This window comes from Oncorhynchus masou, chromosome 29 (assembly GCF_036934945.1).
Source record: "Oncorhynchus masou masou isolate Uvic2021 chromosome 29, UVic_Omas_1.1, whole genome shotgun sequence".
In the NCBI taxonomy this organism is placed as follows: Eukaryota; Metazoa; Chordata; class Actinopteri; order Salmoniformes; family Salmonidae; genus Oncorhynchus; species Oncorhynchus masou.
The window spans coordinates 65,108,249-65,136,198 of NC_088240.1; the positions used below are offsets into that span (position 1 = coordinate 65,108,249).

At 41.8% G+C, this 27,950-nt stretch overlaps 1 protein-coding gene across 7 annotated transcripts; it reads right to left on the bottom strand.

The window, feature by feature from the left end:
* Positions 1-1,715: 1,715 nt before the first annotated feature.
* On the bottom strand, positions 1,716-26,601 carry LOC135520295 (pleckstrin homology domain-containing family F member 2-like). 7 transcript variants are annotated; one of them, XM_064945723.1, is made up of 3 exons: positions 26,443-26,601; positions 6,650-6,824; positions 1,716-5,206 (listed from the first exon to the last, which is right to left on the bottom strand). In XM_064945723.1, exon 3 carries the CDS (start codon positions 5,193-5,195, stop codon positions 4,449-4,451), a length of 747 nt encoding a protein of 248 aa, XP_064801795.1. In that variant the 5' UTR covers positions 5,196-5,206; positions 6,650-6,824; positions 26,443-26,601; the 3' UTR covers positions 1,716-4,448. The 7 variants fall into 7 exon arrangements, with proteins under 7 accessions (XP_064801795.1, XP_064801796.1, XP_064801794.1 ...); XM_064945724.1 differs by lacking the exon at positions 6,650-6,824 and adding an exon at positions 23,504-23,646; XM_064945722.1 differs by lacking the exon at positions 6,650-6,824.
* Positions 26,602-27,950: the final 1,349 nt, after the last annotated feature.

The window sequence follows — 27,950 nt, forward strand, 5'->3', positions numbered from 1 at the left end:
CGATACCTCTTTCCTCTTCCTCCACTCCATGAGTCTTTGGTTGCCGACCTGCCAGTGAGAGGCCGGATGGACATCAGTCCTGATGACAGACAATCAAACTGGGAGCCATTTCCTCAGCTTGATGTCATAGGTTTTAAGCAATCAATACTTATTTTTCTGAAGATGTTGTACACAATTATTTTGCCATGTAGGGGCTGAATCCCCCCCAGCTTGGACCATTAGGGTTGGTTGACCCCAGTCAATAGCCTTGACATAATTCTTAAGATGTATAACTATCACAAGTTTATAATGGTCTGATAAATTAGTCAAACTAATACCATCTGCAACATTATCACAAAATTCACAAGTATCAACATACAAACGCTAAACCTTCCAAGTTTCTCAATGGGATTAAAAATATATATTTTCTGTGAAGTCTCAGTAAAAACTCAATCGCACTGAAACTTCTCCCAGACAGAGGTCAAAGTTCAACAGCAGGTCATAATCACAGCAAGGGCCAGGCTGCAGCCCTCTGTGGTTACCATGGGAACTGTACAGTGGAGATTAGCCACGGGCTGTAATGAGCGGGATATGGGCTGGATGGTGTATCGGTTGGATTTGGGGGCATTTAACCAACTGCAACCTGAAAGTTTTAATATACCTGTACCTGCAGGCAGAGGGACAGTAAAATACTCCAGAATAAAACGTTTAAAAATTGCACTTGTTAGACAAGTTAAGCTTCATACATCATGCATTGCTTCAGGGAATGGGATTGGAAAATGTGACAAACAAACATCCCTATAATCTTTATTTTATTTGACTTTATGTCAAGACACCACAGGCTTAGTTGAGGGCATCTTGATACTTCATCAGAAACGTATGAATTTAAGATGTCGACTAAATAAATAAAAGGACAGCTATGAACATGGCATCTTCAGAATGATTCAAATCGCTTTCAGAAATGCTTGGTGCATTTCTTTCTGAATGTTTAAAAAAAACTATTTGACCCCTTTTCTCCCTAATTTCGTAGTATCCAATTATTAGTAGTTACTATCTGTCTCATCGCTACAACTCCCGTACGGGCTCGAGAGATACGAAGGTCATGCGTCCTCCGAAACACAACCCAACCAAGCCGCACTGCTTCTTAACACAGCGCGCAACCAACCCGGAAGCCAGCCGCACCAATGTGTCGGAGGAAACACCATGCACCTGGCGACCTTGGTTAGCGTGCACTGTGCCCGGCCCACCACAGGAGTCACTGGTGCGCGATGAGACAAGGACATCCATAAACAGCCAAACCCTCCCTAACCCGGACAACGCTGACTTAATCACTAATGTTAAGATCTGCACAAGGAAGAAAAGAAAAAAAAACCTTCTCAGAATTTTCTGGGCTTCTCATTGAATCACTGGACAAACAGAGCTTGAAAACTGCACTGAGAGCAGTTTGGCTGCTGGATTATGGCATGATTGTTACGAGCACTACATGCCATGTGACTATCAGGCAGCCTATGAGGTCATGGAGCAGTCAGTTCTCAGCTGCCCGAGAAGACTGGCGCCACCACCTAGCAAGCTCCCTCTAAACACCATGGTAAATAGTCATTCCCCTCTGAAGCCATGAGGACTTTTTTTCCAACAAGCCAAAGAAGACAACAGATTTTAGGCAATATGTTATTTATATTTTATACATATATTTCAATTGAGAAAATTAGTATCTAATGATGATATGCTGTATTACATTCAGGTTTAAGCCCTTTATTAAAGACGTTTTAAACAAGAATTTAAATGAAAATCAAAATCAAAATCTGAGACAAAACAAAAACGTCACCCGATAGCAATCGAGAGAACTTAAATTCCATGAGACTTGAGTGGTTAACAAACCACACCAGATAATCAGGCAAAGAAAACAAACTCAAAACAGTATGGTATGCTCTCTTTCAGAAATCTCACATTGTTCCCTCAGTTCTGTGTTCAGACATAATTTTTGCTTAATGGGTGTACAATGTTAAATCTCAGGTTGTGTCGGTCCCCCTAGCTCACTCTCCTGAGGTGATATCATACATGTAGCTCTTGTTTACGACCTCTCTCCAGAGAAAGAGAGTAAAGTGCTGGTGTTTAATCCGGTCCATACATGAAGACGAGACGAGCACAAGAGACCTGAAACAGCGGCATTTGTATAACTGCATAGTATACTGTACAAAACAAATCCCAAATGCTATACAAATATACAAAATCAACAGGATTAAAGGTGAAAGAAGAAATACAAATGTGTTGATTAAGGAAACTACAGATTATGGTAGGATTTGCGTTAATATAGATGTGCCCAATATCTATAAGTAGGATCAACAGCAAAACTTGCTTAAGTGGGTATAATGATAAACATTCAATAGAGTGAGTGATGTAGTATTTTGAGCATCTGCTTCTTCAACAATACAACCTGATAATCAGAGACAACGGTGTAGGAGATTTACATTGAAGTACTGTATGACGTCTTATTGCTTGCCAAAGAGATGGACTTTTATAGGGTTCTACAGTTACTTCTTAGAGAAGCTAAAAAATAAAAAGGAAAGAAATGATCCCTTTTACCAGTTGTCACTCTGAAACATACACACACACACACTTCAGGATAAACGTTCCATTTTACTCTGAAAGACTGCAAATTATTTCCAAGTCTATGCCACCTGTGAGCCTGACTGCTTAAGTGTAAAAACAAGTTGCTTTGAAAGGATTCCCATGGAAACACAGGAAGATAATCTATACCTAAACAAAGTGAATTAGATCTGTCTGGCCCAGAGTGTAAAACCTGAAATGGTTAGCACATTTCACGTTCGCTTCACAGCGTGAAAAGTGATGGTGGTTGCGAGTAGGTCATTGTTGGTCCTCCAACAAGCCTTTCACATGTCAGCGTCAGCTGACACAGACTGGCCATACCTTATAGGGAAGCTCAGTTGGAAGAGGGACAGGAGGGGGCAGGGATGATCTCGGTTCCTCTGAGAGAAGTCGATGGTAGACACTTCCTGTACGTTATGCAATGATATCCCGTTCTCTGTGGTCAGGCAAGTTCAGTTCAGCTTTATTTTCTGACAGGTCAGGATACCCTGGAACTTTGAGGGCAGGTTAGGAAGCAGTCACATACTGAGGAGACCACAGTAAGACAATGGGCTGATTTCCTGATCATCACAGGTCAAGTTTCTGCTCTCACAGCACTCTAGAGGCACTCAGTGGAAACTCCAGCCAGAAACTTGCCAAATACTCTAGATGAACCAAAACCCATCTCCAACACTGGACAGTACCTTACAAAGCATGACTGTATTTTTAGGTGCATGTTCTCTTCTCTGATTTAGTAAAAAATATCAGAAGTAAAGCTTTCTAGTGCATCTACACACACACAATGATCACACAAACTTCTCCCTACAGCCATTATTCAACTTAGGGTTATACCGACAGAACACAGCCTCAAAACAGAAGTTACAGTACTAGGGTCTGATGCAATATCTCATTAAAACAGTCCTGCCCAGACAACTCACTTTCTCAAAAGGCACTGTGTGAAAATTAAGGTCTGTGTGAGGTACATTTTTGGGATGATTGACTATGTGCATTTCAAATACATGCTATTACAAGTTAAGCTGTGGAGAAAAAGTCTTCAACTTCAAAACTGAAAGTTGGACACCACTCTATGCTAAGACACACACCAAGAGGAGCTTCAACATACAATTATAAAGCTTTAGCCGATTTGTCATAAGCAACTAACTACAAAAGACAAATCAACAGACAACATATCAGACTGTTCACGTTTCTGGCTTTGATACTGTAATCATTTGAGAGGTTAGTTAAGGAGGGGTTATTTATGTTAGAAAATACTGAAGCAGTTTAAAAACCGAGAAAAAAAAGCACCTACAGGTATTTTACCTGAAATATTTAAAGGGGTAGGTAAGACTATGTAAAGTGTGACTGAATGCTAATCACTTCTCCCCGCAGAAATATCAGCATTGAGGCATGTAAACACACCTCTTAAGGTTCATTGGTAAAAAAAATATATATAAGGGGAAATGAAATCAAGAATGTAATAGAAGCGAGGATGACATTAGCAGAGAGACAATGAGAGGTGCTACATTACTCCTAGCATCATTCGCTCCTGTAGTGAGGTCCACTGTTCAATGGAGAACAAAGAGGATGGACTATGGAGCATGCCATACAGGAAGCAGCCATACTACTAATAGTGTGAGGGATATTTTTAACCAAACTTACTACAATTCCGATCAAGCATTTCACTATATTATCGTTAAAAAACATTTATTTCAGCAAGAAAAAAGAGAATGTTTCTTCAAAACACTGTTGTCCAATTAATTAATCTTCCTACGCTATTTTTAAGCTGTGGAGGGATAAAAATAAAAAAAGAAGTAATTATTAGTGGAATATTGCTAATTGATTACTAAAAGGGGAAAGATGGAAGGCTGTCAGGAAGGCCTTCCTCAGTCACTGCTGTCCTCCTCATCTTCGTCGTCCGACACGTTGTTGAACTTTGACCCTGACCGGCTGTAGGAGTCCGAGCGTGGGCCTAAGCCCATCCCCCCTCCTGCGGAGGCCAGCTGCAGGTAACAGAACTCACACACACGCACCGGTTTGGATGACTGGCTGGGCAGCAGGAACTTCTTGTCAGAGCACGGGCCACAAACCACATATCCGCACTTGCGGCAGTGGTGGCGGCGGCTGAGGGGCGTGAACTTGATCTTCTGGCAGCGCATGCAAAGGGTGGCCTCTGAGTCTGGTATCCAGACGGCGGCGTGCTCGCCAGTCGGTGCCTTGCCGCTCTTCTCCAACAGGTCGCCCACGCACTTGCCGATGTGGCTCATCCACTCTGACTTCTCAGTAGCGGTGGCGGCGTAGACAGCGAAGGACTTGGTGGGTGTCTTGATGAGCCAGCCGTTCCGCAGGTCGCCCTCATCAGCCACCGTGTCGATGGTGACGCTCTCCAGCGGGATGATGTGCTGCTTGTTGTACTTCTTCTTCTGGATGACAATGTTGCCGTACACCAGGATGTCGTTGAACAGGAAGAACTGGCGCGCCTTGGGCTTCTTGCGACACAGCTTGGTGAGCACACCTTCACCGATGAGTACGCGGCCCGGTATGACCAGTGGCTGGCCCGCCGCGCCAAAGCAGCCCTCGACTACCTGGATCCGCTTGGAGTTGGCCTCGCTGTTCGCCAGCCGGTCCACCATCTTAGCCTCGCCTGGAGCAGACAGAGAGGAGGGAGAGAGAAAACAATTGTGTTTAAATTTTTTGCAAATACCCCTTCAAAGCTGCGATACAAAGATTGAAAGTGGAAAAAAAGTGTCATCCAGTTCATTGCATTATAAGAATATGAAAAGCGATATAGGAAATATTTGGCAGGCAACACAGACGCGTTTCAATAGAGAACTTCTAGCAAAATGTCCATGGACTAGGCCTCTCATTTAGTCAGCTGCTTTATTAACTTAAGACTCACTCAAAATTAGCATTTTTGTTGTTGAACATCCTACTTCAAAATACATGTTATCTTCCTTTAAAAATCAAGTTCCATCTGAAAATCATGGACAGTTTCATTTTCTTTCTTAATCTCAATGACATCACCAGACCATTCTATATTAACCCAAAAGGTAATTTAACTAGCGTAACGTAACTCTTAGCTAACAATTATTACATATATCTATAAGGTTGGCCATCTCCATTTTGAAGTAGTCAAATGTTTTTCCTCTACTACTTCTATGAGTTAGTAAACAAAGTGAAAGGGTGCATATTGCCACCTGAAGTGTGCTGTTTGAACAGGTATACATTTACTGCCACATGCAGTTATGGAATGTTTCCTTACAAGTATAATTCATTGGCTGATCCCTCTTGATGACCTGGATGGAATTATGTGGTCCTTCCTTTACTCATAGGAAGTCCCACCATGCTAACTACTACAAAATGGTGAATAGCGTCCTCAATAGCGATGCCCATGCTAAAACGGACCCTTGGGCACTAGAATCCTCTCCCTCTCTATGGGTTGGCTACACTTCCAGGATTACAAATTACCTTGGAGGTTCTCGGACGAGCTGATGAAAATCTGAGGAAGATATGCAACTTGTTGTGACTTGCCACTCTGATCTTAAAAGCGTATCTTGGCAAAAATATGTATTTTTCAGTGACGGCACCGCTGCTAAATGATTATAGGGGAAACACTGCTTCAAAGAACAAACACACACACACACACACTTAGTATTAATAACTCCCATCGTCCCCAAAAACAGATCTGGACAAACATTTTAATGAAGGTTAATAGCTGCAGAATAACGGTGTCCAGAGAAGATGGGTGTCAAAATCAAAACAAATTGTTTAATATGGGTCTTAAAGGGATAGTTCACTGAAATTACTAAATTATGCCCTGTAAGCAGTCGAAGGAGAAGGTATAACAAGCCGCGCTGTGGTTTAGTTTGCCTGGCACGGTTTCCACATGCTAACATTGTGGCATTTGAGGCACAAATCCCACTCAAGTCATGGGGCCGATAGCTTTTTTTTCACGTGTCATATCCAAATTATCTGAAAGTATCTAGCATTGATTGTAAGCATTGATTGTAAACCTCAATAAAGTCACTTGCAAGACAAAATATTTAAGTGCCTTTGAACAGGGTATGGTAGTAGGTGCCAGGCTCACCGGTTTGTGTCAAGAACTGCAACACTGCTGGGTTTTTCAATAGTTTCCCGTGTGTATCAAGAATGGTTCACCACCAAAAGGACATCCAGCCAACTTGACAACTGTGGAAAACATTGACATGAACACGGGACAGTATCCTGGTGGAACGCTTTCAACACCTTGGAGATTTCATGTTCTGAGGGCAAAAAAAAGGTGGGTGGGTGCAAGTCAATATTAGGAAGGTGTTTGTAATGTTTTGTACACTCGATGCTTTAAACATGAAGCACGAAAAACGCTAATATCATTCCCATGACTTGGAAAATGTTGAAACAGAAACTAAATCAAAGCATGGACTGCTGTCATACCTTGTCTATAGACCGCTTACAGAGTAAGGAAACCAATATGTAATTTGGGTGAACTATCCATTTAATGTACAGAGAATTGCACTGTGACATTATATTCTAACAGGTTCTGACATACCAGTAGGAAAATCAAGCTGCTCCTATCTAACTTTCCTAATGATGACATTCTCCGTTACTCGCTCGCCTCCTTAACCTCGCTCTCTGCCCAGAAGACAACATCGGTCTCCCCCAATCTAATTCCCTCGCTCTCTCTATCCTGAGGACACCACCATCTGCTGCTTCACAGAACCATGGCATGAAACCAGAAAGCCCCATTTGCCCAAGAACACTAAGGTAACCTGCCTAAATGACTACCGACCCGTAGCACTCATGTCTGTAGCCATGAAGTGCTTTGAAAGGCTGGTCATGGCTCACATCAACACCATTATCCCAGAAATGCTAGACCCACTCCAATTTGCATACCGCCTCAACAGATCCACAGATGATGCAATCGCTATTGTACTCCACGCTGCCCTTTCCCACCAGGACAAAAGGAACACCAACGTGAGAATGCTACTCAATGTAGTGGAGCAAGTTGAGAGCTTCAAGTTCCTTAATGTCCACATTACCAACAAACTATCATGTTCCAAGCACACCAAGACAGTCGTGACGAGGGCACAACAAAGACTTGTCCCCCCTCAGGAGGCATGGGTCCTCAGATCCTCAAAAAGTTCTACAGCTGCACCATCGAGAGCATCCTGACTGGTTGCATCACTGCCTAGTATGGCAACTGCTTGGCCTCCAACCGCAAGGCACTACAGAGGGTAGTACGTACGGCCCAGTATATCACTGGGGTCAAGCTTCCAGCCATCCAGGACCTCTATACCAGGAGGTGTCAGAGGAAGGCCCTAAAAATGATCAAAGACTCCAGTCACCCTAGTCATAGAATGTTCTCTCTGCTACCGCGCGGCAAGCAGTACCAGAGCGCCAAGTCTAAACCAAAAAGGCTTTGTAACAGCTTCTACCCCCAAGCCATAAGACTCATATAGACAAATGGCTATCCATAGTCACTTTAAGACTACCTACATGTACATATTACCTCGACGAACCTGTGCCCCTGCACATCGACTCTGTACTGGTACCCCCTGCATATAGCCTCGCTACTGTTATTTTACTGCTACTCTATTTTATTTTTGTAACTTTTTTCTTAAAACTGCATTGTTGGTTAAGGGCTTGTAAGTAAGCATTTCACTCTAAGGTCTACCTGTTGTATTCAGTGCATGTGACAAATACAATTTGATTTGATTTGATCCTGCAGCTTATCCTCCTGATTCATCTCTATTCCAAAAGGTAGATGCTCCCCTCATCTCTCCCACTCTTTGGAGTGAATCCAAAACAAGCAAAGCAAACACAGAAGTTTCTCTGCTTTGACCCAACTTCGAGCAAAGGCACTGAGTGGGAGCTTGTAATTGTACATTCATATACACTACCGTTCAAAGGTTTGGGGTCACTTAGAAATGTCCTTGTGTTTGAAAGAAACACATTTTTTTGTCCATTAAATAACATCAACTTGATCAGAAACAGTGTAGACATTGTTAATGTTGTAAATGACTATTGTAGCTGGAAACGGCTGATGTTTTATGGAATATCTACATAGGCGTACAGATGCCCATTATCAGCAACCATCACTCCTGTGTTCCAATGGCACGTTGTGTTAGATAATCCAAGTTAATCATTTTAAAAGGCTAATTCATTATTAGAAAAGCATTTTGCAATTATGTTAGCACAGCTGAAACTGTTGTGTTGTTTAAAGAAGCAATAAAACTGGCTTTCTTTAGACTAGTTGAGTATCTGAAGCATCAGCATTTGTGGGTTCGATTACAGGCTCAAAATGGCCAGAAACAGTATTTTCTTCTGAAACGCATCAGTCTATTCTAGTTTTTAGAAATGAAGGCTATTCCATGCGAGAAATTGCCAAGAAACTGAAGATCTCATGCAACACTGTGTACTACTCCCTTCAAAGAACAGCACAAACTGACTCTAACCAGAATAGAAAGTGGGAGGCCCCGGTGCACAACTGACCAAGAAGACAAGTACATTAGTGTCTAGTTTGAGAAACAGACGCCTCACAAGTCCTCAACTGGCAGCTTCATTAAATACTACCCGCAAAACACCAGTCTCAACGTCAACAGTGAAGAGGCGACTCTGGGATGCTTTTCTTTCAAAAACAAGGACATTTCTAAGTGTCCCCAAACTTTTGAATGGTAGTTGTAAGTCAAAGGTAATTAATGAGAAAGGCTGCGTTTGCCCTGTGGGCCTGGGGATGGTACCTTGCAAGAGGGACAGACTTCAGTTGTTTGAACTGGTGATGCACACATGCGTCTCATGCATATGATACTAAAGGCACATTATTTTTGATCTCCACAATCTCAAATCAAGCATACAGATCCGCATACACATAGCCTACTCAACTATGCCATATCTTGATGTTGATACCAAGACAAATTCAAAACATAGGTAAACACACCGCTGGCAGATCTCTAATATAGAATGGTTCATAGCAACGCAATTTCACTCCAGGCCTGGCCCTACTGTTGCTGCTCTAGGATTGTGCTAATTAGCAGCAGGAGCTAAGACTAACATAAACACTGGGGCGAGGCTACAGGCAGAGAGGGCACACGGGCTCACAGTGATCTGTGCATTAGCCACCTAGCCCAGAGAGCTAACACTATTGACAACAGATGATATGGAGCCATGGAGTATAGGGCCTTATGTGCCCCTGCCTGGGGGGGGACATTATTTAGAGACATATTAGCCCTGTTAGTGAGGCCTCACTGCCTACTGCCATGACGACAAGCTTCAGCTGCAGTCAAGAGGAAGATGAGATCTAGAGCCGGGCCTGAGAAAGAAAGAAAGAAAAGAAAGAGAAAAAAAGAGATGGATTGTGTCAGGGAAATAAATCATAGGGAGTTAGCTTAAGAGAAAGATACAAGGCTGCTTGGTCTCTTCATTGGTACTTTATGCCCAATAGAAAGTGAGAAGGCCTAAACCTTTCAACACGTCTGATTACAACCGATGATCTTGATCTCGTTACACTGTAAAATACATTGTGGTGGTGAGGCTGCATGGAGGCATCGATTCAAACACCTACATGTAAATGGCAAAGGCATACGAGGGCGCTTTGACATTCAGCATTAAAGTGTGATGCTCTGCGCCCACCGGGTTAGGCGTGGTCGTTTTCATCTGAAGGGCCCAACATGTTGGGACAAAACCAACTGCCAATCCTGGTTGTGACTGAACTACTGTGACTCACCTCTGCTTTGCAAAGTTAAACACAGAGTGGAAAGGGAGGCCTATGCCATTTCAGAGAAAAGTGCTTCAGAGTGAGGCTACAGATTTTGCATTAACTTTATACAGTAACAGGCCTAACATGTCTTAGGCCTATAGTACATGTACTGCTTCAGTGGATAGAATAGATTTAGTTCTGAAGATGCAGATTCCAGCTCTCATCCAAAATAACAGCATAATGACCTACAAGACATCAGTCTCACTTTCACGCCGCCTCCTCTTCAGTGTGACATGCAGTAAACAGATGGGGAAGACAGAAAAACATCTCATGTCCTTTCAGCTAAGCTCAGGTCATACACAACCTTCAGCACAACGGGTCAAACAGTGCACTGCCTGAAATAGTAAGCACATACAGATGGAATTAACTTCAACCTTTTAATGCTATAGATGTACTGCTGCTGTGAAATAGATTAGGGTATACAGGGTCCACAACCTAGTATTGAGAAATCTCAGAAATCCATAACTAAAATCCCAAGAAATTGCATGATTGCAGATGCTCGATTAAGTTCCTAGGGCAGACTAGCTAGAAAAGACACCAGAACGAGGAGGGGAAGCAGAGCTGTAGCTCCAACCACCTCTCCTTGCAGGTTACAGGCTAGTTTATGGGCCAAATGTCCCCTCCCCTCTCTGAAATGTTAACGATGAGCACACCTGTGAAATTGTGATTTGTCCAAATGATCAGTGACTAAAGAAAATACACACTGGAACAGGGTAATTACTCGTCAGTCATCGCATCAAACACGTGTGTATGTCCCCGAAAGATTTAGTACTGTTATTAATAATGACAGATGAAAGACTTGATTTCTATTAAAACTCAAACAAAAATAACATAGCAAAGAACTACCTAGCCAAAACACATACAGGATAACCACCCCCTCACACAAACCTGGACTCTGGTCAGAAACCACGCAACAGGTAGCAACAACACTTGGGAGTGTTTAAGTTTGTCATTTGCTGATTGGTTGCTCTTGTGCCTCGTCTCGGAGTGGACGTACAGGTTGGCAAATGGCAGAGGGTCACCAGATTGGCAGGTGGAAGAATGTTACCAGGTAGGAGAGGGTAGCAAGGTGGTGAATAGACCTTTATCCCAGCACCAGGTTGACTATGGGCTTCCCCATCAACAGCTGGTCCTTTCAAAACCTCATAAGCTTTCCCTCCACCATCAGCGACACCAGATCGTGGACAGGTTGGGAAAAAGGACAACCTTTTACAGTGTACTCCTCATAGTTTTGGATGCTGGAGTAACAGGACTAAAGACTTCATTTTGAATGGCAGGGTTAGCTGACACCAACACTTGTTGCTATAGCCTACCTAAGGTTACGGGAGAAGTAGCTAAAGCTACACCCATGATTAATAGACTACGAGTAGTGGCTGATACCGATATCCGATATTTTCCTTGCCAAAGAAAACTATACCGATATTTAAAATTACTATGGCCTTTTAAGAATTCTAGTACAGTTAAAAAGTTAACATACACAAGCTGTGGTCTAAGGCACTGCATCTCAGTGCAAGAGGCGTCACTACAGTCCCTGGTTCGAATCCAGGCTGTATCACATCCGGCAGTGATTGGAAGTTCCATAGGGAGGTGCACAATTGGCCCAGCGTCGTCCGGGTTTGGCCGGGGTAGGCAGTCATTGTAAATTAGAAATTATTCTCGACTGACTTGCCTTGTTAAATAAAGGTTATACACACACAAAAGTTATTTTGTTGGCATGTCCCCATTTCCAGTAAAACATAATCAAAACCTAATTCTTTCACTTACTTGCTGTGCTGTTTCGTTGTTCATTTGTTCAGTCCTTTCATTCTCAACCAGGATTTCTATGGAACGCCATTTGGGTCTTTGCGTGTCAAAAAAAGATACTATTTAACACTATTTTATGTGTCAAAGAAGTTTGTTGAACAATCAGGGCCTGAATATGACTGCACATCAAATAATAATTTAACGTGTTCATTCCTTTTTTTACATAGTGTAATCAATGTGTAATAACTATTACTCGTATTTCATGTCACAACAATTCATTGATACATATGCTATGATGCTGGTAAAGTTGTCTCGCGCACCTACAGTGCTGGTCATAAAAAAAGCTAGCTAGCTCATGGATGCAAACCATTTTCTTCCAGAAAAATGACACTTTCAGTAGCTATAGTTAGCTAGCTAACTATATAGCTCGGTGTCATCTGAAATATCCATAACAGTTCTTATTTGATTAAATGGTGGTCGGACCCATCTATGTGAAGCTAGCCAAATCCAAATCTGTATCGTTTTTTTTTGGTATCGGTGTAGAAAAATCGAAATCAGTAGACCTCTAGTATGCACTACAGCTTTCACATGGGTTTTGCACATCTGGCATTAAACTACACATCGGCCGATACCGATGTTGGCATATTCAGCTAATATTGTCCGATTCCGATATGTTCACTGATATATCGTGCATCCCTAATTACGAGCTCTGTCCTCTCACTCTTTCAAGTTTATTTTTCTAGACATTTCACCAAGAAGCAGATTGAGGTTGTGAAAATATAACCAACATTGGGCAGACATGAAAATAGGACAACTTAGGGAAAGTCAACACTCATGTTAGTTCTTCTTTTCCCCACAATGTTTTCTATGTTAGGTTTATATGAGTGTGTGGGGAGGGCCTAATGAACACAGTTGCCACACAACATCTTCCTGAGGCAACATCAAGGCCAATGATGCTAACATTTTCCATAGGCAGGAGGGCATCCAATTACATGGTGTAATGGTCATAATAAACTAATGGTATAGGAGACACTGCCTATAAACAGCTTTAAAAAAAGGCCTGGCTCTCATAATGAATGATTCCTTGCCCTTACCTTCCTGTAACGTTGAACAGAAGAGGCACCCAATGCAAAACAGTCTTCTTTCAGTCTCAAATTGGGAGACAGTACATCTAAAAATAACCCAAGGTTTCCCCAGATGGGTCACCATTGCAAAACCCTTGTCATCATGAAGCAGAGAGGGAAGCAGCAGGGGACATTCAACCTTTCTCCTCAATGCTGGGCTACAACATTACTTAGCCTAACTGTCAGACACTAGAATACTTGTCGAGGATCACTGTTTGAGTCAAAGTGCAATGCAGTTCTATACCGGCCCATGTGTCATAAACCCTGGCAAGACAGAGAACTGACTCCGATACCAAGAGAATGAAAGTCCCGGAAGAAAGAGAGGTGTTTGTATGCTCTAACCCAAACAAAAATCTCCAAAACAAGCAAAACCAATTAAGAGAGTTATGTTGTTGACAAGGATGCTGCTGCTTTTGCATATTAGAGGTCAAAGACAGGCAGAAACTGCTTCGCCAATAGAAATCCCCGATCACGCTTGTCGGCGATGTTGGCTAGCTAAGCTCATGTGTAGAAACACGTCAGCAGGTCTAACGGTCGTCTGGCGCCAAACTTCGCATGTGCAGGCCGTCAAAGCAAAGGCACTCAATATAAAGTTGTTTTTGACGAAAATCAAAACGTGTTAGTTTGTCAATTTCACGAGGTTGGAGTAAAAACATGTTCAACTACTTATTAAGACATTGACTTGAATCTAGGTTGTGCCTTTAGACTGAGAAAATGAACTACTAAGAAAGAATTTCACTTCTCTCATTGACTGCTCAAACCCCAAACTGTCTGCTTAGTCTATTTCACAGATGTTTCTGGAAGTCTCGCGATGTTGCGCCTCTGGGTTTATAAACACTTGTGGTGTGGTAGCTTATCAACCTCACTGTTGGGAGGGGCTCATGTTTTTGATGTATGCACAGTTTGTCACAGCCTCCTCCTACAGAGGAAGTAATTACCCTGCACACATTAATCTGAAGAGATGAGCATCAAGTGATTTTTACACTGCTCACCAAAACACGAATTCATGACCTTAAAGCGGCAATCAGCAGGTAAAACAATAACAAAGTGACCTCCCCACCAGTTTCAGTAAAAAGTTAAGGGATGGGGCTTGAGAAATCTAACCACTCAAATTCATAGACAGAGCTATGGATGCAAGGATTCACCATCCATTATATATCAAAATTATAGTTTTAACCATGTTTTAAGGCTATATAGCATTTGTATTTACTTTGTTGACAAACAGTGGGCGTAAAACATGTTTATAGTTTGGGTTCTGAAGGGGTACGACAGTTGAACTTAGGTCATGAGACATTTATAAGTTAAATTCTTCAAGAATGAATGGGCATATATAATTCACACTGAGTGTACAAAACATTAAGAAAACCTGCTCTTTTCATGACAAACTGACCAGGTGCATCCAGTTGAAACATATGATCCCTTATTGATCAGTGTAGATGAAGGGGAGGATTTTTATGCCTTGAGACATTAATTGTGTGTGCCATTCAAAGGGTGAATAGGCAAGACAAAAGATTTAAGTGCCTTTGAACAGGGTATGGTGCCAGGCTCACCGGTTTGTGTCAAGAACTGCAACACTGCTGGGTTTTTCAATAGTTTCCCGTGTGTATCAAGAATGGTTCACCACCAAAAGGACATCCAGCCAACTTGACAACTGTGGAAAACATTGACATGAACATGGGACAGTATCCCGTGGAACGCTTTTGGAGATTTCATGTTCTGAGGGCAAAAAAAAGGTGGGTGGGTGCAAGTCAATATTAGGAAGGTGTTTGTAATGTTCTGTACACTCTGTGTATAAGTCTAAAATGTATGTAGAAACTGCTGATTGCCCCTTTAACTGAAGGAAGCATTGCGTGAAAGACGGAGGATAGCATAATTCAACCAGACAGGAAGAGAAGATCCGCCTCAAGCATTTCAGCTATTAAAGTGGAAGTGTGACTGCCAAGCTCATGATTCACTACACCTTGGACCATGTAGCACAGGTTGTATGAGAGGATAAGCACACCCTCACTGTATATGTGAGACATTTGACTTCACCACCACCCCCACTAGCAGGTGTTTATGTAAGCTAAAGTACAGTACAGCTACAGGCCTATGCCTCCTCACAGAGACACCTCCAAAAGAATTCAGGCTACTACTTCACTACACCCAAGTCTCTGCTCTCCATTCTCCGAGCTGATGCCCACTCTGCAGCCAGCCCCAATCACCAAGGGTCAGACAGCCAGAAAAAAATATGTTGAGTCCTTGGAACTGACAGGTACCATTTCATTGTTGTATAGCACGGTATACCGAACTTTCAGTCGTTTTTCAATACTAGAATTTGTTACTTTCGGTACTTCTGTCAGTGTCAAATGTGCCTAACGTCATCTACTGATTGAGAGAGGATCAAGTATGTCTATCAGGGCTGCCGATGTCCCCTAACAGCGAGAGAGCAACCGCCCTGCTCCACTTACTCTTTGCTAGCTCTAGCCTGGCCTGAGGAACCACTGCACTCAATAGCATTACAGGCTAAAACACTTGCAAGATACTTCCAAGAAGCCCAGCAGTCTAAGGCACTGCATCAGTGCTAGAGGCGTCACTACAGACCCTGGTTCAATTCCAGGCTGTATCACAACCGGACGTGTTTAGGAGTCCCGTAAGGCAGCGCACAAATGGCCCAGAGTCGTCCGGGTTAGGGTTTGGCTGGGGTAGGTCTTCATTGTAAATAAGAAATTGTTCTTAACTAACTTGCCAAGTTAAATGACAAAATTAGTTGGTGATGGGATTTCAGATCGAAAGTTGAAGGACAAAAAGCAAACTTTATCCCCATTATCTGATAGGTGGGGTGGTAGATGCAGTCTCGCTTATGGCTCAGCTCAGGTGCTGACATATACACATCATTTACACACACAGTGAGAAAGGTCAGCTCAGACAGATTCAGCTTAGAGGCACCCAGCTCATAAGCTCCATTAGCTGCAGATTAGAATGGAAAACGAATGTGTTTATACAACAAATGTCAGTGCATCGAATTATATCGTTTCGTTCCTCTATTCAAACCGAGTCGTTTAAAACCAAAACATATTGTTCCTGTATCGTATTGGAGCCCATGTATCTAGATATGTACTGAATTGTCAAGGAAGGGAAAGTTGCACATCCCTAAGATTTACCACTGATGTAGTTTTTTTCTATTTTTAAATTGAACCAAAACTCAAATTGTAATGCAATGATATTGAACTCAAAAGATCTGTCTGGATCAAGTGACATTACATGACTTTGGCTGATATGCCTTCTTTATTTGTTGTGGTATCGAGTATCGAAGTCAAAATTCTGGTATCGTGACAACACTACTGCACTGTGTTATTGTCAGCTTACAACAAACAACTTCAGCCTCGCTTACCTCTGCGAAGAAAATACAGCCTTACAGCAGAGGACACACTCATGGCTTACCATGAGCACAGCATGTCTACAGAGGATTACATGATCACAATATGAGATAAGGGGGTTGGAAATATGGATGTGAAGTGGCTGTTTATGTGATATCTAAAACAGATGGGCAGTGCAGGCACATTGACCTGTTGAATAGGACAGGGCTAAGTTGAGGTCAAACCCCTCACTGCAAATATGATCTGAGGATTGTGTCAAGGCAGTCTCAGTACTCTACTGACAAATTCGTCGGCCTTGGATTTGTTCTGACATGCACTGTCAACTGTGGGACCTTGTATAGACTGGTGTGTGTGTGTGTGCACCTTTCCAAATCATGTCCAATCAATTGAATTTACCACAAGTAGACTCAAATCAAGTTGTATAAACATCTCAAGGATAATCAATGGAAACAGGATTCATCCATGTCAGAATAAGGCTGTAACGTAACAAACATTGGAAAAGGAGAAGGGGTCTGAATAGTTTCCGAATGCACTGTATGTAAAATCCCAATAGAGAATACCAACTAAATGCTAAAGAGCGCATTGTAAACACGTTGTACAGTTTCTGAACTAAACAAGTAACTCAAAAATACTCACTAATTTTGCTGCACACACAAAACAAATATTTGCCAGCAAGGCTCTTGGTCCAGGATGGGATTCTCTGCTGCTTCCAAGCTAATGCTTGATTTTGGAATAAGCTAACTACTTAGCTAGATAGCTACTAAATTTGCACACCAAATGCACAACTGCAGACATTTCGCACATTTTAGACTTAACATACGTTATAAGATATCGAGCTGGCAAACATTTAGTTCTGAATTCCATACCGTAATCAGATCCCCTGGCGCATGCTGCACAACAGTGACTCACAAGGCTCCGATCTCTCGTCGTTGTTTGCTTGTAAACAAACACCATGTGACACGTGACTGGGGACGACCGTAAACTTCATAAAAATGTGACAGGTTAACTATATTACGCAATGTTCTTTATCTCCTATAGTATTGCACAAGTTGACTGCAGATATTTACTTCAAAAGTATCTACAAATATTAAAATGCATAAAAAAACTAATAGTTTCAACAGTATTGAAAAACCATCCCGTGGCTTTTTCCAAATACCCTGACATATGGTATACTGCCCAAGCCTAATTCGTGACATGCACAATGGGACTGTTGTGGATGTGCTCTCTAAACCAGAGCAAAAGGACAGTGCATTTACAGAATACAGGGAGGGCCCTTATCAATCCAACAGCAACCAGGTTTGATTTGAATTTCAGTAGAACCTTTGTTAGGGGGCCTCTACCTTCAAGTGAAGTTGTGGGACATTCCACTGTGTAAATTATTACAGTGAAGCCACCTGTAAATAGACTAAATTATAACCTTGTGCAGGTGAGAGCTTAAATTTAAAAAAATAAACACAGGCTTGAGGGACAAAAAACAACAACTCTACTCTTAAAATGGCAAATAATTATTCAGCTACTACCTTGGAGGGAAAGATTTAGTCCTTGCCATAACTTTGCTGACTAAGAAGCTAGTAAAAAAAAAGCATTAGGCAGAAAGGATGTTAACTTTGACTAGAGGGGAAGCCACCCCCCAGTGTTGTGGGTCTAGGCTACATAAAACCTCTGAATCGATTTAATGGAACAGGCGACGGCTCATGGGATTCGATTTGAATTGACAAAAATCATTGAAAGATTGTCAAAGACAAAGTGCCTGACCCAAATGAACTTGGCTTAAACCTTTGAGGTCACCACCCTTTGACTTCAGCTGCCTCTCAGGCCAAAAGTTGACACGCTATATATGATCAAAGTACCTTTTTGTCTTAACATTATTTCTTAGGCTAGGCCTATAGGTTGACAACATAATTTCAACCTCTACAATTTCCAGTACAGGCAGCGTGGGAGCTTTAGTAAGTCTATGCATTAGCGCAGACCGCTCACAGGGTTGTAAAATCACCATGGAGATCAAGAGTCCGACTGACACGCCTCTTTTCAACCGAGTTGTAGTAGAGGTCAAAAGGCACTGTGTCATGTGGTTGATCCTTAAGCTCTCTGCTTCTATGTGGAGAAGTTGTTGTTATTCATACCATTCACTCAGAAAGCAATGATCGCTCCCTCAGCAGCAGCAAACAGCATTCACTACAGATTGATGTTTAAAGTGAAAAAAAAGGGTAGCTGAGCTCCATATGGGGTTTGAGTATGAACACATTACATTTTCTGATGACATGTGAAATGGCTGCTCTTCCAAACGCTTTCCAGGTTTTTGGTAGCGCTCGTTAAACTCAACCATGGTGTCTGTAGGAGAAGAAACTGTGAGGATTTATCTACACAGGAATGCACCATAACAACATCTGTTACACTCATTCATATGTGCTTATGCGTTCATCATATTCACTTCTGGGACATTTTAATACAAAAGGTAGCAAGGAATGGTAAAAAGGTTGAGTGGTAAGGCTTGCAGTTAGCCACGTTAAAATAAAACTGTCTGTTAAATAGCAAGAAAAAAACTAGGCTACTCACGGCCCATCTTGCTAACTGTTTGTTTACCTTCATGTGGATAAAAGTGAAGTTGTCACAAGTGAAATCTTCTCAATGAGACAAAAGAGAATAAATCAGAAGTAAAAAGGCCCTGCAAAAGTGAGTCTGAATTGTGCCTTTTCAAAAACGCCAGGTTGGAGGCAGGCACAACAAACGCAGAAGTGAAATGCTTACATAATATGAAAAACCCTCCTGTTGCGACAGGAAACTATTTACTATTACATTATAGGCCTTTCTGTGACAGAACTACTTCCTGGTGAAAAGAGAAGCACAATTGACTTACACTACACCTATAACTTCAGCAAGCTAAGCAATACCTGTGAGCTACTAACGCGAAGGCAACCTATTTGTTTCAGTGTGGGAAGTATTCTAGTGTATTTAATCTGCATCCATTTATAAACAGAGCCATATTGGATTACAGGAACCAGAGCAACATCCTGTACCGGTGCGGCAGAGCATCAAGTTGCCTGAGGCTGGGAGGAGTCCTCCTGGGCAAGTCGACTGCATTTAACCTCACCTAGGCCTAGCTGGCAGAAAACTGGTTTTACACAGTTAAGCTAAAAAAAAAAAAAAAAAAGTCAAAAATGTACAAAATAAAAACGCTATCAAGCAACTTATTGTAGGTGCTTCTCTTCAGATGCACATTTTATGATTTGCCTCTGACCATGTGAAATTACACGAGGGGGAAAAAATGACAGCACCTTCATTCAATAGGAAATGGCCTATTGACACACTTGCACAACATTGTCCTTTTGCCCTAAGCCATCTAGGCTACTCTACAGTTATGAGTGAGCAGCATCAGGCACTGGGTAGTCGTGTGTGTTTCGTAGCAGAGCAAAAGCAACCGCTAGATTGCTCAATACCTCTAATTTTGACATAATCGTACAAGGCTGATGCTCTGACCAGGTGAAAAACTAGCTAACTGATGTCGTAATCGCAATTTCTTAATCTTGGTCCTGGCAACTGAAAGAGTTGCATATTTTAGCCTTAGCACTACACACCTGATTCAAATCCTCAAAGCTTGATGAGTTAATCATTTGAATCAGTTGTGTAGCACGAAGGCAAAAATATGCCATAAGCAGATGCATTTAGCCAAAGCAACTTGCAGTACGCGTGCATATATTTACGTAAGGTTGGTCCCGAGAATCGAAACCCACTATTCTGCCGTTGCAGGTGCCATGCTCTACAAACCGAGCAAGAAAAAAAAAGAAAAGGTACACACCTTTGCCTCCCCAGGACGAGGATAAAGTACATTTAATGATAGCTGAGCCGTCCTTGTGGTGGTGTTCTGCATTCAAGTTTCTACAAGTTTAAATGGTGATTGATATTTGTCATGATTACTAGTTGGGTAGCTAGCTAAGTGAGTTGAACCTATTTATGGCCGTTGTAAGCTCTCCAGCTACTTAAGTACTGGATGTGGTGATAAACAACAAAACGGCTAGCTATCTAAATTCTGTCTAAATAACTAGCCCAATAATGGACTAAAGGAGCCTAACGTTAATCTCGACTGCATTCCACAGTGCCCTCTGCCACCTGGACAAGAGGAACACCTATGTGAGAATGCTGTTTATTGACTACATCTCAGCATTCCAACACCATAGTGCCCTCCAAGCTCATCAATAAGCTCAGGACCCTGGGACTGAACACATCCTTCTACAACTGGATCCTGGACTTCCTGGCGGGCCGCTCCCAGGTGGTGAGGGTAGGCAATAACACATCCAGCACGCTGACCTTCAACATGGAGGCCCCTTGGGGATGCATGCTTAGTCCCCTCCTGTAGCCATGCACTACTCCAACACCATCTTTAAGTTTGCTGACGACACAAAGGTGGTAGGCCTGATCACCAACGATGATGAGACAGCCTGTAGGGAGGTGGTCAGTGACCTGGCAGTGTGGTGCCAGGACAACAACCTCTCCCTCAACATCAGCAAGACAAAGTAGCTGATTGTGGACTACAGGAAACAGAGGGTCGAGTGGGTTGAGAGCTTCAAGTTCCTCGGTGTCCACATTACTAAGGAACTATCATGGTCCAAACAGTCATGAAGAAGGTTCAACAATGCCTCTTAGAATGCACAACAACGCCTCTTCCCCCTCAGGAGGCTGAAAAGATTTGGCAATAGGTCCATGATGATACCAGTATCGCAAAAGGCGTTGGCAAGGAAACAAAACACAAAGCAGATTCAACTTCTTTAGAAAAACATACATAATGTTGGAAACAAACATCAGTCATCCAGAGACACATTGATTTATACTGGACTAAAATAAAAAACTACCGGTACATGTAAAGTGTTGTTCCCATGTTTCATGAACTGAAATAAAAAGATCCCTGGACCTCCACATCTGGCTTCTTCCACTGCGGGATTGACCTGGAATTTTTTTCAATTAACTGATTTCTTATATGAACTGTAAATCAGTAAAATTATTGAAATTGTTGCATATTGCATTTATATTTTTGTTCAGTATATTTTCCAACATATAGCACACAATATTTCACATACATCAGGTTTTTAAAGGACCAAAGAGTTTGGTTTACTTCACGTTTTTATTTTTGACATTGAAAAAAAATGTTGTGATCGCAACAGCCCTATTTGGCATGGGCCCTCAGATCCTCAAAAGGCAGCTGCACTATTGAAAGGATCTTGAATGGTTGCACCACTTGGTATGGCAACTGCTTGGTATCCAACCACAAGGTGTTAATGGTAGTGCGTACGGCCCAGTACATCACTGGGGACAAGCTCCCTGCCATCAGCACCTATATACTAGTCAGTGTCCTTAAATTAAATTTAAAAAATCCCTAAAATTGTCAGACTCCAGCCACCCAGGTCATAGACTGTTCACTCTGCTACTGCACAGCAAGCAGTACAGATGCACCAAGTCTGGAACCAAAATGAACCTGAACTGCTTCTACCTCCAAGCCATAAGACTAGTAAATAGTTAACCAAATAGCACCCCTGACTATCTGCATTGGCCCTTTTTGCACTAACTATTTTGACTCATAACAAACGCTGCTGCTGCTGTTAATTATCTATCCTGTTGCATAGCCACTTTACCCATACCTATATGTACACATCTACCTCAATTACCCCGTACCCCTGCACACTGACTCGGTACTGGTACCCCGTGTATATAGCAAAGTTATCATTACGTATTTATTCCTTGTTTTCTATTTATACATTTCTCTCTGCATTGTTAGGAAGGGCCCTTGAGAAAGCATTTATTCTCAATTGCGGTTCGGTTCTAGAAACAGAAATCACTCTACTTTCATCTCACAACAAAATAATTTCACAGATTAAAAACACACACTTACTATACAATGTTTTAACCGGTTTTAACACAGTTGCACCCGACAGTATTTTTCAGCAACAAGATGTTTGTTGCGTCTGTCTTTTGTTTACACACGTGTCGGTGCCGCAGATAGCTAATTAGTTAGTCCACTGTCTTCCATAAACTAGTGATGTTACGTTCAATACCGGTGCTCCGAGGCAATCGCTAAGCAGTTTATTTTTAAGCAGTGTGCAGATGCTTTGTATCGCTTTATCAAAGGCACGTGATCAATGACATCCAAAGCTTTGTTTCGTCTAACAAAATCTTATTTTTAGTTATTTAACTTGGCAAGTAAGAACAAATTCTTGTTTACAAAGATGGCCTACCGGGGAACAGTGGGCTGAACGACAGATTTTTACCCTGTCAGCTCGGGGATTCGACCCAGCAACCTTTCGGTTACTGGCCCAAAGCTCTAACCACTAGACTATCTGGCGCCAAACACCTGATTGGCTATCAGCTTCGGAAGAAGACAAAAAGGTAGTGCTAAATTCTTTTGACTACAAGGTGCCACTAGTGCACACAGTATTGATCAAAGCCTCGAGTAATGAACCTATTTGACACAATTGGCTGGAAATATGCAATGCTTCAGGAAGCTTCGTTTCCCCATCACTGCTGAAAACAAGGGCTGTAACATAGAAATATGTCTCTGTGGGTACCCTAACCCTATAAAAAGGTAATTTAACCTTTAGATTTTTTTTGCAGTGGTGTAAAGAACTTACAGTTGAATTTGGAAGTTTAGATAAACTAATGACTCCAACCTAAGTGCTTCAACCACTCCACAAATTTCTTGTTAACAAACTATAGTTTTGGCAAGGAGGTTAAGACATCTACTTTGTGCATGACACAAGTAATTTTCCCAACAATTGTTTACAGAGATTATTTCACTTATAATTCACTGTATCACAATTCCAGTGGGTCAGAAGTTTACATGCACTAAGTTGACTGTGCTTTCAAACAGCTTGGAAAATACCAGAAAATGTCATGGCTTTAGAAGCTTCTGATTGACTCAAATGATGTCAATTAGCATATTGGAGGTGTACCTGTGGATGTATTTCAAGTCCTACCTTCAAACTCAGTGCCTCTTCTCTTGACATCATGGGAAAATCAAAAGAAATCACCCAAGGCCTCAGAAAAAAAGTTGTAGACCTCCACAAGTCTGGTTCGTCCTTGGGAGCCATTTCCAAACGCCTGAAGGTACCACGTTCATCTGTACAAACAATAGTATGCAAGTATAAACACCACGGGACCACGCAGCCGTCATACCGCTCAGGAAGGAGACTCATTCTGTCTCCTAGAGATGAACGTACTTTTGTGTGAAAAGTGCAAATCAATCCCAGAACAACAGCAAAGGACCTTGTGAAGATGCTGGAGGAAACAGGTACAAAAGTATCTATACCCACAGTAAAACGAGTCCTATATCGAAATAACCTGGAAGGCCGCTCAGCAAGGAAGAAGCCACTGCTCCAAATCCGCCATAAAAAAGCCAGACTACGGTTTGCAACTGCACATGGGTCAAAGATCGTACTTTTTGGAGAAATGTCCTCTGGTCTGATGAAACAAAAATAGAACTGTATGGTCATAATGTCCATCATTATGTTTGGAGGGAAAGGGGAGGCTCGCAAGCCGAAGAACACTATCCCAACCGTTAAGCAGAGGGGGTTGCAGCGTCATGTTGTGGGGGTGCTTTGCTGCAGGAGGGACTGGTACACTTCACAAAATAGATGGCATCATGAGGTAGGAAAAGTATGTGGATATATTGAAGCATCATCTCAAGACATCAGTCAGGAAGTTAAAGCTTGGTAGCAAATGGGTGTTCCAAATGGACAATGACCCCAAGCATACTTCCAAAGTTGTGGCAAAATGGCTTAAGGATTCACAAAGCCCTGATCTCAATCCTATAGAATATGTGGGCAGAACTGAAAATGCATGTGCGAGCAAGGAGGCCGACAAACCTGACCCAGTTACACTAGCTGCCAGGAGGAATGGACCAAAATTCACCCAATTTATTGTGGGAAGCTTGTGGAAGGCTACCTGAAACATGACTGAAGTTAAACAATTTAAAGACAATGCTACCAAATACTAATTGAGTGTATGTAAACTTCTGACCACTTGGAATGTGATGAAAGAAATAAAAGGTTAAATAAATCCGCTCTACTATTATTCTGACATTTCACAATCTTAAAATAAAGTGGTGATCCTAACTGACCTAAAACAGGAAATTTTTACTTGGATTAAATGTCAGGAATTGTGAAAAACTCAGTTTAAATGTATTTGGCTAAGGTGTACGTAAACTTCCATCTTCTACTGTAAGTAAAAAAATACTTTAACCCTCCTGTTGTGTTTTGTTTCATGTTTATTAATTCTGTGTTCTCGGTACAAAATGACCACCCCATGATAGCTGATTATAAATCCATAATACATATTGTCACCTAATGTTGTGTTAGATCTTTTTATCAACTTAAGTTCATGTGAACATTACAATTTTGAACTTCTATTTGCTATTTATAGCCTTTAGGCTTATACAATTTGAGTTTTAAAAAAAGCATAATGTATGGATTATTTTGACTATAACGAATAATCAGATGAAACAGTGCCATTTATCACAGACTACTTTTGTGTCAGATTATCAAGGACTCTCTCCTCACCAGTGTCATGATCAAGAGCCTCACATACAGTATATTGTTTGGTCATTGTGCTGCCACAGAATGAATTGTGAGCAAGGCCTCAAAAAAGTTTTTACATACCAGAGCTGCAAGAAAAGTTATTTATATTATTGAAACAATGTTGTGATTGTTTGTGAGAATGCCAACAGGTAATTCTATTGGGGAAAGATTCCATGGGGGTTGCCATGGAAGCCAAGAAGGGGAGTGAGGTGTGTGTGCTCAAAAGCACATGCATGTGGGGGTCTGGGAGAGGAAGTGTCCATCTGATTAATGGGCATGTGCCTGAACTCAATTTTATACACTAATTGTCATCTCACCCAATCATTTCTAATGACAGGGAACACCACAGGTGTACAAAAGTTAAATAAAACACCCAACATGTAATGAAAATCATCCAGATGTATTTTGTGTGTTCAGATGCCCTGTGTGGACAATGTCATAAGGTTCCATGACTATCAGATTAAATTAATAACTTTTTTTGGGGGGGGCTCTGTACTTTCCTGTTTATATGTTTTTAAAATATTTTTGTTACTTCACTACATTCCTAAAGAAAATATTGTACCTTTTACTCCAGACATTACCCTGCTAACCAAAAGTACTTGTTACATTTTGCCAAGAAAATGGTTCAATTGACACACTTATCAAGAGAACATCCCTGTTCATCCCTACCGTCTTTGATCTGGTATATTTTGGCAATTCCAATTACTTTTGATAGCTCCTTAAGTATATTTAAAACCCAAATACTTTTACTCAAGTAGTATTTGACTGTGTGACTTATATTTTACTTGAGTCATTTTCTATTAAGTTATCTTTATGTTTTTTCAAGAATGAAAATCCAGTACTTTTTCCCACCTACTAATATGAAAGATACGTTCCTTATGTTTTCAAAATCCTACCGCAAACGATGCGTTAACGTTTAGAACAAGCGTCGGGGATCTTACGAAACACCCCCAGTCAGACAATATCGTCAATGGGCGCTAAAGGTAGTTAGTTAACGACGTCTATGGTGTACTGGTTAACTAGCTAACATTAGCTACTAAAGATTACTCACGTGGTTAACTTGGCCAACGTTATCTCAAAATAATTCATAATTGGTGTAGCGCTAGCTAGATCAACTTATTTAGTTAGTTGCTAGCTACGCTCATTAGCCACAATGTTAATGCAAACGCTAGCTAAATCCTCCATTCGGTCCCGTTTCCAACTTACTAGCTAACTTAGCTGCTGTAGCGTTAGCGCAGTGCAGTGGACAAGTGGTGAGTTAACGTTAGCTAGCTACAGTAGCTGTGACTGGCTAAGAATATAACACAAATAGTGAGATATCATTCCAACAAAGCACATACCCGACTTTAACTTCGACCAGCAATTTACAAGTAACTTGTAGCTTCGTTTAATGAAATTCCACACTTGTCAGTCGCCCTCTACCTTGCTGTCCGCGGGTAGCGGCTCACTCGTTGCCTTGAAAGTAATAACAATATGGCTACAGGGAGTAGTGGCGTCACTTGACTTGTTCAAAAAATATGGGAGTGAGTGCAAGGCTGGGTTGGGCTGGGCTGGACTGGACTGGGACGTGCAGTCATAAACAGGACGGGTCAGGGATAAGTGGCTCACTGGTTTACCATGTTTTTTGGTCTTTTTTTTTCTTCATAATTTGTTTCAGGATTGGTCAACAGGCCCTGTTATGAAGAAGGCAGGCTACTCCCCTAGTAAACTGGGATCCAACAATAGTAGAGAAAATAACTGCCTGGACTCCCTACTGAGTGAATACTCAGGTCATGTTCCACTGCTTGGATATTTCTGACTCCTGACAGATCATACAATGCCTGATAGCTGATAAATACCTAACCACATATAGGTTGCGTTCCCCTGCTCAGACGTTGCAAGCATCAACCAATGGTTGCGTATCACGTCATTGACTGACAGATTGCTATAACATATAATGTGGTTAGCCAGTACTAAAAATACACTCTATATAGAAAAGTATGTGGACACCCCTTCAAATGAGTGGATTCGGCTATTTCAGAAACATGTATAAAATCGAGCACACAGCATGCAATCTACATTGACAAACATTGGCAATAGAAAGGCCTTACTAAATAACTCAGTGACTTTCAATGTGTCACCATCATAGAATGCCACCTTTCCAACAAGTCAGTTCATCAAATTTCTGGCCTGCTAGAGCTGCCCCGATCAACTGTAAGTGCTGTTATTGCTAGATGGAAATGTCTAGGAGCAACATGGCTCAGCCGCGAAGTGGTAGACCACACAAACTCACAGAACGGGACCACCTAGAGCTGAAGTGCGTAGCGTGCAAAAATCATCTGTCCTTGGTTGCAACGCTCACTACCGAGTTCCAAACTGCCTCTGGAAGCAACATCAGCACAATAACTGTTCATCAGGTGCTTGATGAAATGGGTTTCCATGGCTGAGCAGCTGCACACAAGTCTAAGATCACCATGCGCAATGCCAAGTATCACCTGGAGTTGTGTAAAGCTCGCTGTCATTGGACTCTGGAGCAGTGCAAACTCGTTCTCTGAAGTGATATATCACACTTCACCATCTAGCAGTCCAAATCTGGTTTTGGCGGATACCAGGAGAACGCTACCTCCCCAAATGGATTGTGCCAACTGTAAAGTTTGGTGGATGAGGAATAATGGTCTGGGGCTGTTTTTCATGGTTTGGGCTAGGCCCCTTAGTTCCAGTGAAGGGAAATCTTAACGCTACAGCATAAATTACATTCTTGACGATTCTGTGCTTCCAACTTTGTGACAACAGTTTGGGGAAGGCCCTTTCCTTTTTCAGCATCACAATTCCCCCGTGCACAAAGCGAGGTCCATACAGATTAAGCTAG

Excerpts from the sequence above, each read along its gene's own strand:
- LOC135520295 (XM_064945722.1), bottom strand. The coding sequence starts at position 5,195 with ATGGTGGACCGGCTGGCGAACAGCGAGGCCAACTCCAAGCGGATCCAG.